The 12,205-nt window shown below is 38.4% G+C and overlaps 1 protein-coding gene across 1 annotated transcript; it reads left to right on the forward strand.

Moving 5' to 3' along the window:
• The first annotated feature begins 773 nt into the window (after positions 1 to 773).
• Positions 774 to 7,760, forward strand: LOC139728174 (allatostatin-A receptor-like). The gene is made up of 3 exons (XM_071639137.1): positions 774 to 1,376; positions 4,596 to 4,730; positions 7,320 to 7,760. The coding sequence occupies exons 1-3, from the start codon at positions 774 to 776 to the stop codon at positions 7,758 to 7,760; spliced, it is 1,179 nt and encodes a 392-aa protein (XP_071495238.1).
• The last annotated feature ends 4,445 nt before the right edge of the window (positions 7,761 to 12,205 follow it).

Raw genomic sequence — 12,205 nt, forward strand, 5'->3', positions numbered from 1 at the left:
CGCGCGTCAACAATATTCTTCATGCAAACTGCAATATAAGGCTTGTGCTCTGAAGGTAAAGTGGTACCTTAGGATTCGATTTCTTTTCAACCCCTCGTTTACCTTTCTGACCGACATGTAGACCTACTACTCATAAAAATGGAAAGAAAAACGTGAAGGAAAGGAAGATGACACCATTGAATTTAACTAATCTGTTGGAAATAAGAAAGATATGACCTTTAGTTGGTGATTTGTTCCCTGAAAGTGTATTGCATTCACAATTGGAGGTTTTTTTTTTTAATTGAACTCACCAGCAAATGTAGAGCAAGTAAAAAGAGCGCGCATATAAGAAAAACAGAATGATGACAAAGAAGAAAATTAATTAAGGAAGATGAGAATAAGACAGGAAAGGAGAGAGGGAGAGAAGATGTAGAAAGATATTGGGAATACACGACTTCATTATGATAATTAGATTAAGAAACGAAACTACTATTTGCCCAGAAAGTTTGTTAGTCAAAGACAGCCGTCTTGATCAGAATCAAAAAGCGCCCTATGATACTTTTGGACATGTCTCAAATGTGTAATATAAAAACAAAACGTGGACAATGGCGACTACGGCAGATTAAATCAAAACCATCACGTGTCATACTCTCGATTTTTTTTTCTTTTCTGATACCTATTTGAATCGTAGTGCGAGTTCACGCTCATCTGCACGTGTTGGCATCGGGGAGACCGATTAGTCATAATTTATGCCCGTCTAGTGGCGTCAACCAAGGATAACCTCAATCCGAACGATGACGGGATCTTTGGAGCCTGCGTTTGACACTTTCAAAAATGCAACAGCCATAAGGACGGACACTGAAAGCGATGACGATCTCGCCGGCTGGGCCGTGAACCGCATCGACAACAGTGCCATCGTCCGCACCATCTATGGGTTGATCTCTTTCACTGGAATGACGGGCAACGCGCTCGTATGCCTGGTGCTCTTGCGCGTACCCTCTCTGCGCACGCGCACAAGCCAGTTCATCATCCACCTTGCAGTGACGGACTTTATGACGTCATTTTGGGTGATCCCATTCCACCTGTTTCCCTCCACCCCTCCAATCCCTGGCGGGTTCGCCGGCGAACTCATGTGTCGCTTCTATGTCTCCAAGTACATGCTGTGGGTGACCGTGTTCGCGTCCGTCTACAGCCTCGTCTCCGTCACCATGGAGCGCTTCTTCGCCATCGTCTACCCGATCAAATACAAGGTTACCTTCTCACTCAGATACTCCCTCGTCATCATGGCCGGTTGCTGGCTCGTGGGCGCCATTTCGAATTCGTTTTTCTTCTACGTCTACGACTACGACGGGGAGGGATGCCAGTTTGTGCCATACCCGACTACATACTTACAAAAGGTAAGAAGAGAATCCATGATTAATTGCCGAGATATCTCGCCTATCAAAGCATTTCAGCGCTTACAACTTTTTTTTGCATGTCACTTTTGCACACTCTACCCGTTTGTCGTTGTTGTTTGTTTGTTTGTTTGGGTGTTTTTATTATTTTTTTTTATTTTTTTTTTTTTTTGGGGGGGGGAGTTGAGATGGTATATAGTACGTTCATTGCCTCTTCTGTTTCCTCTTTAAAGTTTCATTGAAATTCATCAAGCTTTTTTTCACATATTTTCGTTATCTCACCATCAGTCTCTTTTCATTCATTCTATTCGCAAAAATGTTTATTTTCGTGCTCATGATAGAATGGGAAAATTCAGCTCATTTTAATATAATATTCCAGACATCTCTTGCCGTTTAAGATCATTGATGACATAACGAGTTATGAAATCACCACTTTTGTCTATCAGTGTAAAATTAACTACGAGAGATCGGCAGCGTGCAAAAAAAAAGTACAAAGACGGAGATACAAACATCGAAATGTATTACATTGAAAACAAAATATACAGAATATATTTAGAAAGTTGACATAGAATACACAAAACGCTTACTTCTAAAGACAGATCTATCAAGATCGTTACGCGCGTAATCGATCGCCTCGATTGATGACGCGAGAAGGCTTTGTGAATGGAGTTGCGTAACAACAAAGATTTATATACGACGCCGTAAAGGTTGCTGTACATCACGAGCCATCTTGGAATATACAAAAATAGATCCGGAGCTGCTTTGATCACACATCAGCTGCTCTCGACGTCTTTTAATTCCCCAACAATTCGTATATCTTAAAGATGATCTCATGTTATTCATTGTTATTCCTTTCATATACCATAATATCATGCCCACAACGACAGCAAACGGAATTGCTGTACTGATATATCATGTGTGTTTTGGATTTTCTTTTGTGTTTGTTTTTGTTATATGCTTTTTCGTCAAAATCATTTCACGTATGTGAGATTATCAAATGAGAGCGGTACTGTATGGATGCAGGTATGAAAAAAAAAAAGACTGAGGTAATTCTACGGCTAATGGAGACATCTTTGCAACCACTTCGTGTATAAGATCCCCAGGGAGTATATGTTTTCTTCGGAAGCATGTAAAGGAGAAACAAAAATTGCTTATTAATGATGATGTGTAGACCAACGCCATCAATGCAAGCGCGGGAATCAAAGTACACATCACATCAATATCAGGAGGGGAGAAAGTAAAGTGCTTCACTGACGTGAAAATCTCAACAAAGACTTAATAATCAGCGGGGCAGTGAAAATACATGCTACGGCAGGTCGGCACATGCTGTGAATGTAGCATGCTTGAAGAATCATCATAGTCTTGTCTTTGAGACACACGGCTTATTTGAAAAAAAATGGTTGTAATCCCTCCCCCCCCCCCCCCCCACACACACACGCAAACATACAGAGAAACATACACAAGCATGATACACACTGTGTTTAAGAGAGGGGGCATTTCCCTACAACACTCCCAGTTTTTTTTAATCTTGAATTTTGTGTAAATTAAATTTATCATAAAGCTACAAGAAATTTCCCTTTAAAACTAAGCATCCCTGAAACAACATTAATAATTCGAAGTGAAGGGTAGGCCTACTAATTCACTATTTTTTTTACCTCATGATAGATATATTTATTGAGCCAAGACTCTTGTTTTCATTGTTATTATTTTTTTTTGGGGGGGTGGGGTCCGGCTTTTATTCAATTCTTCTCTGTTATGGTGATTCCATTTTTATTCATTTCTTAGCTCGGCACTCCTTAATACCGCATAATTATCCTCACATTTACATATACAACATGACCTTGGATCTTTACCTCCTTCTGATCAAAAACTCAGAGAAAATATGACAAGATAATTATCACATACATAGTTGAGCATCTCGCAAGGAATTCAGGATTTTTCAGGCTGGGAAAATCCAATTCATTTGAAGTTTTATTTCATCTCCTGGCTGAACATCAGTGATATACAGGGCTCGGACGTTCACTACCAGGAATATGCTATGACGACACAATGCAAGAAAGCACATCAGTGCAAATTAGATTTTATAGGATTCTTCATGTCATTCTCAATATGTCACAACTTTCCGTCAAAAATAAAGGGACCCATTAACTGATACTTTCATACACATAACAGTCAATGTTATTCCATATGGTGTGTATGTGTATTTGTGTGTGTATGTGTGTGTGTGTGTGTGTGTGTGTGTGTGTGTGTGTGTGTTTTAATGCCTGCCCCATTTTTAACCACAAAGAATGTCTCGCACACCAGGTTCTTTGACAGTTTGACAAGTCTTCAATAACTATGATTTCTGGCATTCAAACGAAAAGACGGGGATGATAGTCCTCTCTGTGATTGTTCAATATACAGAAAGCCTTCATTATCTGAAGATCGCTTTCAAATCAAAGTTTGTGAAAACAAACGACATCAAAGCAAATGATATCAAATTTAACGATTTAATTAAAAGAAATCATGATTTTAGTCCAGAGCATGTCCCCCTTGTAACCCAGTACCTTTTTTTTTAATTAAGATACTTTGTCAATCAATTGCAATAAACCTCAATACTTTGACGCAATATTTCTCATGAAATACCGTCATATCCTACCTTAATTGTATAGATTACTGATTGGTGTGTGTGTGTGTGTGTGTGTGTGTGTGTGTGTGTGAGTGTGTGTATGTGTGTGTCTGTGTGTCTGTGTCTGTGTCTGTGTCTGTGTCTGTGTGTGTGTGTGTGTTTTAATGGCGTCGAGATTGAAAATGTATTATCATGCCCATGCAGCGTTAGTGACACACGTGGCAAATATGAAATGGTTGACTAAATGATTTATGCCCCGTCCAACCATTTGTTACTGTTACAGTTGACGGAACCTTTTCATATTATGATGGCATATTAACATGACCTCCATCTTCATAGGATGAAATGAACACCGATAAAAAAAAAAGGATCAGAAAAAAAAAAATAGGTGAAAAGAAGATTCTACTCCTATGCTCACTGGGTGTAGGAGCGCAGCATTCACTTTAAATCTATCGGCTGTGCTCAGAACGTGACTAACAAAAGCTCAATACATGTTATCAAATTGATGACAAAAAACCTCGTTTATATTTGTATTCCTCTCTCCCTGTCTCCCATCCCTCCGTCTCCCTCCCTACCCCATCTCTCTCTTCTCTCTTTCTCTTTCATACTCGAAGGTTATTGGCGTGTACATCTTCATGCTCATCTACTTTATTCCCATCACGTTGAATCTGGTGTGCCACGCTAAAATGATCAAGACACTGAGGGCGCAGGCCAACTCTCTCGACGGCCACATGGAGACTGGTAATGATTATTTCATGTAGCTCTTTCAGGATCGTAGACGTGTATGCCAACAGCGCTATTCATGATAATTATTACAAAGGGTGGTGGATCCATCTCCCTGATATTACACACTGAAGTGGGTATCTTACAGACTCTCATAAATTCCTTAGCTTGGAAATCAACCCATGAGATTGTGGTTAGGGACAAATCCAAAATTAGACTTTAAAATTAGATTGACTTCTAAATCAGCTATCAGATTGAGATTTTCAATCTAATTTGGGATTTGTCCCCCATCTCAATCTAAGGAATTTAGAGAGTTGGCTTGGAGGTTAGGTGGCGACATGGTGGCGACTCGAGTCTCACTGCAGTGGTCGCGAAGATGTCTCTGCGAAGACTCCACGACGTCGCATGGATACTTGCATGGTATCCGGGGAGTTGCGAGAGAATTGAACATGTTCGATTTATCTGTTTTTTTCAGAGACTTTTCCAGTCTCTATATAGTTGGTCTCGAGGACGTCTCCGCGACGTCTCCATAGTTGCGGCAAAGTCGCGGAGACTAATTTCGTCCGCGAGGTCTCCGAGACGTCTCCGCGACCTTGTGGAGACCCACTGGCAACCTATGCGTCGCGGAGACGTCTCCGCGACTGAGAAGACGTCTTGAAGACGTCGCAGCGGCGTCATGACAACGTAAACTCAAATAAGTTGTCACATTGATTCGGAGACGTGTCGGACGACGTCCTGACGTCGCTTTTTTTTCCTGAGAGAGCAAGACATTTCTTGGTCTTAGAGTCACGTGAAGTCTTCTCCAGTGAGATTGAGGCCCTTTACTTCAAGATTCTGGCATGTTATTGCCATTTTACGCTGTGGTTTCTTCGCTGAAAGTAATAGGGATACAATCGTTGCACACAACTCCTCCCCACCACCATCACCAGCAACCTAGCAGCACTGGTTCTTGATCGATCACGTCTAATCCACTTTCGCACGATAACAAAATTCGGAATATTAAAATACGTATTTGATTGTCATAAACAGCTCTCGAGTGTCACTCGATTTTTTACTCGATCGCGTCGTAAAATCTAGCCAGGGACGATCTTGCCTCTGCAGTGGGCTCTCATACTTCTCTGCGACGAGGAAATAATGGACTTTTTTATCATTATGCTCAACTATTATGTATGCCAATTCTGTTACGATTAGCTTTTTTAATCGACATTTCAAAAGACGACAAACGCAAGCACGAAAACTTGAAAAATCGTTCAATCCAAAAATAACGCACTTTGTCAGTTTGTTGATTGGATTTCTGCTCTCCTTCCCTTTGTACCTGAAATGTAAATCAAGGCTGGCTGATATTTCTCTATGTCATTGCTGAGACGATTTCAATGCCTTGGATTGCAGCTGGCTCTCCCTAGCTCCCAATCTCTTTTTACAAATTGCCTGTATGGACTTTGCCGCTGTTTGACGTTAGAGGAGTTATATGAAAATCTAAATTAAATGCAATTATCTCTCATTGAGAGAAAATTACTTCCGATTTACCTTCTGGTTGGAAAAATAAAAAGTAATTTTCCTCTTCTCTTCTACACTTAGAGCAATATCTTATAAATAAATTACAGTAATTACAACAGAATACTTTGTGACAAATAGAAAAAAAATGCTTTGTTTGGAGCACGAGAGTGAAAGTTGAAAAATTATCTCCTCAAGAGTAATAGATGTGTATCAGGTAAAACTTGCAATTATGATGTGACACATACATTTTATAAAGAGGACCAGCAGAACCCCGATCACTTAAAAAAGAAAAAAAAAAGATTCTGACAATAGCTCCGGAAAAATATAGCAAATAAGCCAATCGAGCCTGTTGAATGCTATATAGGTGTGGTTTATGAGAGTGAATCCCTCTACAAAATGCACCTCATTAGAAGGCTGTATAGATGTAAACTTTTTTTAAAGATGTAATGGGAACTATATTTCTTTCGTAGGGGATCAAGAAAACACGTATTTTTTCTTAAGTGATAAAACTGTTACAAAGGACCTCTGAGCACAGTTTGAAGGGAAAAAATCTGCAAATTTCAGAGCTGGAGAAAAATAGACGAAAGACATTGAATCTTTCGTGCATTCTATGCAGGTTTTTTTTTTTTTTTTTTTTTTTTCGTCTAAGGAGAATTATTCACAGGTGTGGAACCTAAAACACACAGGTTGAAATTCAGACTACAGAACGATTCAGACTGTTTGAAAGTCCGTCATGCTAAATCATGACAGAAGTGAGCTAGGTTTGTGGAATGTTTAAAGTGTCATATTTGAACTAATTCACCGTTTAGGTTTGCGACAACAAGATTTGTAAGAAATCGTTAGAAGCAAACATCTTAGTGCAATTCTCCTGCAGAGGTTTTGCTTGTTTGTTTGTTTTGATTTGGTTTTCATGCGTTGTGAACTAGTATCCTAATTTTAATGAACATAGTCACGTAGAATCATATCAAAACGATCAATGAGCAATTTGATAAAAGCAAAGTCATATTTACAAAGTCATTCGTACGAAGAAGAAACAACCTGTTCTTTGATATGCCTACCATTATACTAGTGCAAGTAAATTGACGCCTTTTCACTTTTTGTTTTTCACCTAACCAACAGGTCGAGGTAATGTGCTGTCCGAGAAATGGCAGCTAAAAGTGGTACAGGACGTTCAGCGAATGTTGTTTGTCGTGGTAGTCACATTTATGTTATGCTGGGCTCCGAATCAGATTATGTTTCTTGCCTTCAACCTTGGTGCCAACGTCGACTTCACCAAGCCGCCGTACCACTTCTCCGTCATCCTCGCCCTCTGCAACTCGTGCATGAATCCTTTCATCTACGTCTTCAAGAACCGGGATTTCCGCAAGGGCGTCCTCAAGGCCTTAGGATGCGCCAAGGTCGGACGATCGTCTGCGCGCTGGATGGCGAATCGCGTAGCGCCCGCGGTCGAACGAAGAAAAGCTGACGCGAGGGAGACCCGCGCCGAGGTTGCAGACTCAGCGAACGGTCACACATCGGCTCCAACATGTGATCCAACTGCAACCACGTATGTAACGTAAGCGTCGCATGGAGTCGTGGATGCGCTCAGTCTTGGCCTCCAGATGTTTGCTGGGAAACCTATCAAAATAATTCGGTGTTGTGCTGTGGAATTTCAAAGTTGTTAAATACAATCAGTTTAAGAATTTCGACATCAGGGCACTGCAGAAAGTCATTTTGTTGCTGAAGAATGCAGTCTCTGCTCAAAGTATTATTCTCTTTAACAAAGGAGTGCTTTTCACGCTAGTTCTAAGAGCGTCATTCCGGAAATCATCGCATCGTCACGATAACTCCAACTTTTATGAAAAGTTCTTGTTGATTTGAGCTATTTGCTATTTAGGCTGGTTAAAAAAAAATCAAAGAGAATGATAAGAAAATATGAGATTTTTAAAGTCATAACTTTAAGAATATTCCTTGCTTTGTTAACAAGGGAGGTATACCATTGGAAAGGTTTCATTTTGCTCTATCTGATAATTGACTTAATTTAAAATGTTTAGAATGGCGCATAAACCGTTTTTCGATGAAACTCTGCATTTACTTATGATATGTAGGCACTATAGCCGCATCATCATCATAATGCATATCAAAGATGTTGCAATGGTGAAAGATATCACGATTTAAGTATTCTTTGAAAAACAAATTCCTTAAAATCAAACAGATATGTTAAAATCGATTACAAGCTGAATGGGAATGTGATTCTTCAAACTGTTAGATGAATTTTTTATTTTCCTTAAAATGAGAGGCACTTTTGAATATTTTCCTTATTTTGCAGAAAATTTAAATAATCTTTTATTGGACTTTAGGCAACTTGTGAAATATGTTTAGTTTGTTAAATGTTCCCTGAATTTCAATTGGTTTTGCATTTTTATTTTCTCTACTACCATTTTGTTGAGAATTATTTGATGTTCATGCTTCCGGGTATGCCGATTTTTTTTTTCTTTTATTCCCTTTTCTCTTTTTCCCCCAGGCCCCCGGAATTAATTTCTGTGAAGCCAAGGCACGATTAACTAAATTCTCATTAACACAAATATAGTGGATTTGAAGTTTTCAAAGCTAGCGCCGAGGGCATTTCAAGAAAAATCACACAATTTGTCACCTTCTAGTGTTGATGTATTTATTTTCGTGCACAGTATTTTACTTTAGTTTCAGCAGCAAAACGTGATCACGTTTAAACCTTGCATCACAATGTATAAAAAGCAATGACCTCATCAATCAATGTCAATATTACTTTGAAGGCATAATGTTAAGTACGCTGTTGATGTATAAGCTGAAAACATTTGAATGTTATTAAGCAGTGCTATACATTATCTAATTTATAGTCAAATTATTTTGGTACATTACATTATTATTTTATGAAAATACTTTCAGAGATTGCATTGTACATACACTGTAAAAACATCGGTGTTAGATTTAACACCATGAGTGTTAAATTTAACACTGATCAAGTGTTAATAGAGGACCACACCCACAGGTGTAGAAAATGCACTGTGATGGTGTTGAAAAATGTTCACCTGACACTTCGTGGTGTTAATTTGACACTGTACCTGGTGATATTTTGACACTGTACTGGTGTTAATTCAAAAATGACACCACATGGTGTTGATTTGATATTTTTTGGTGTTAATATCAATTGTTTAATACCCGTCCAGCTTCAATAAGAGACCACACCAGCTGGTGTTACTGTGGTGTAAATTTGTTTTCACATTTTTTCAAAAATCTAGTATTTTAATGTAAAATTCTTGATCGTCTTGTTTAAATTAAAGATCAACAAGAAGTGCAGTTACTAAGAAACTCTTCAAAAAACAGTTTTATATTTGGAAATGACACCCGGAGGTGTTAATTTAACACCATAAATGAGCACCGAAAATTTAACACCAGCTCGGTGTTCACTATCTGACACCGGACTTTTTGCAGTGTAATAATGGTAAGATTTTAGGGAATTAAGGATAAAGATGCACACTTTTCGTACGTCAAGTTCTGCACAATGTCGCTTAATGTTATACCGGTATACGCGTTGTGACAATTTAGAAGTGGAAGTATAAGTCGCACTCATGACACACTATGCGCTGTGTTGAGGCATTCTAGTTGCGGTTATTATGTAAACATATATCATTAATGATATCAAAGCTCATATGGATATTAATGTTGATGTAAATACCATCATTTTAACGTTAGTACTATCACTGTGAATATTGATACGTGTGTAGGCCTATACATTTATTTGTATATTCGATGCAAAATGCCTTAATCATTTTGATTAAGCATTTTGCAGACAGAAACAACCATAATATCTGTGGCCCAATCTTTTGAATACATTAACCCGGTTATGACAATCTTGTAAATACAATAGCCTTGTTACAATAATTCTTTAAAGGAATTGTATAATTTTGGTTGAGATGGGGCTTCATATCTTATTTTGTTTTATCTTATCTTATCTTTGTTATTGTAATAAGAAACTACTTTGATTATGACAAAACGTAAGGTAAACAAAGTTTATTTGATGAAAATCGTTTTTGATATGGCTGAGATATTTAAATAACAAAGTGGTCGTTATTAAAGTTGGGACTCCACTTTTAATAGGACCAGCTTTTTAATGATATATTTTATTGTTTCACAATCACAGTCAAAGGAAAACAAGGCAAAAATACTTGCAGATGTGTCTCTTGTGAACCGGATTGACGACATGTGTTGAGATTGGTCGTGATGTAGAGAGAGGGTTAGATGGCTTTTCCCATGTCCGTTCCTGTATTACAACTTCTGACAGTGAACTCCCGTTTTAACGATGTTCTGGTGACTGTGTTTCTTTCGTTATTTCGAAATTTCGTTATAACCGAACGAATAAACCACAAAAAACACAGAGCGGATAATCTTGCGGCCTGAATTTTAACTTCGTTGTAAACCGGAACTTGTTATAACCGTGTTTGTTATAACGGGAGTGCACTGTACTATTACAAGTATTTTTTCATTTTAACATCAACGTTCGCGAAGCAGTGTTGTTGATTGATATATCATTTTCTCTGTTTCGTGGTATCACAAGTCATCATTAATTAGTTTCGTCTGTATCTCTACGATGAAATTCTGTATCCATGGAAAATTCACGAATAAAATGTTTATTGTTCAAAATAATGTGTTTCTGTCTGAGTAATGATATCTTTTATGTTGGACAATCACCGGGAGGAGAAAAGATAATCATAAGATTAAAGTAAATCACCATATTCCGAAGAGACGAAAACGAAATCTAAGAGGTATCATTGAATGAATTTTCTTTTGGAGAAATTCTTTGTTTCATCATTTTGCAATATCAAACTGAAAAAGAAAAAAAAATCGTCAGAAAGATGCCTTATCGTATTCATAGTCAGTTTCATGTAACGATCTCCTGCTAACGGCCATTGCATGACACAGAAATTGTGACTTTCGGTATATATAAATAATATAATACGTACAAGATGAATGTGTTTAAATCATTTTCAAAGATGGCGACTAAGCGACATAGAGAATAGCGATGAACGCAGAAACATGAAAGTATACAATTCCCCACATGTTAAATAAGAAGTATACTGTGATCATTGAGGTGAGATATTGTAGGACATGCAACATACCTAACCCATTACAACTCCAACGCGTAAGAAACCGGGAGAAATTTTTCTCTCAGGATAGTGTTATCATAATGATTTGTCACATGCATTAATAGCCCACCATTGCGCTCATTGAATGCTTAGCGCACGATCTCGCCTCTGTTGGCATAATGTTAAGCCGTCGTTTCTTACGTTTCTCAGTGCTATATCGAAAAAGAATGAGATTCGTATTTTTTGATTGTTTTTTATTAGCTCAGTCCCACTTTTATCATGGGTGCATGTCACGAGACCGACACCTACGAGTCATACAGCCCATGAGTTATACAGCTCACGAGTCAGCCCATTAGTTCGACACTAAGCTAACAAGGCCCACGAGACCGACACATTAAGCCCCGTGTTGTATCTGTCGAACTCATGGGCTATTATGACTCGTGAGCTGTATGACCCATGGACCTGCTTTCAATGTTGAACTCGAGGGCTGTATGACTCGTTGGTGTCAGTCTCTTGGGATGATATCACGAGCTCCCACGTGGAGACGTTAGATATGAGGCACCCCCTTGATGACCTTATCATTAGCATAGTAAGAACGTTTGAGGTGTTTATGATATCTCTTGATTCGATCTCAGTATTGTCTGGGGCAAATTCTTTTTCAATAAGGCGCTATTTATTCGTTTTTCCCTCATAAACAAAAATAAGACAAACAAAGCTCTGATTTAGGACCATTCTATAGTGGCAAGAAATGCATTATGAGACGGTGAGGATTATTGCGAAAGGCTTTTTCTTGATTACACTAATGTCTGAATGAGCTCTTGATCCGTCAGATGAACGATAAATCCCTATAACTTTTCTGAAAAACGAACAAAAAAGTGAAACAGAGTGCGTTGGTTCAGTAT

This window comes from Diadema antillarum, unplaced genomic scaffold (assembly GCF_040938485.1).
Source record: "Diadema antillarum isolate AM-2024a unplaced genomic scaffold, OU_Dant_1.0 seq00000169_RagTag, whole genome shotgun sequence".
Taxonomy (NCBI): Eukaryota; Metazoa; Echinodermata; class Echinoidea; order Diadematoida; family Diadematidae; genus Diadema; species Diadema antillarum.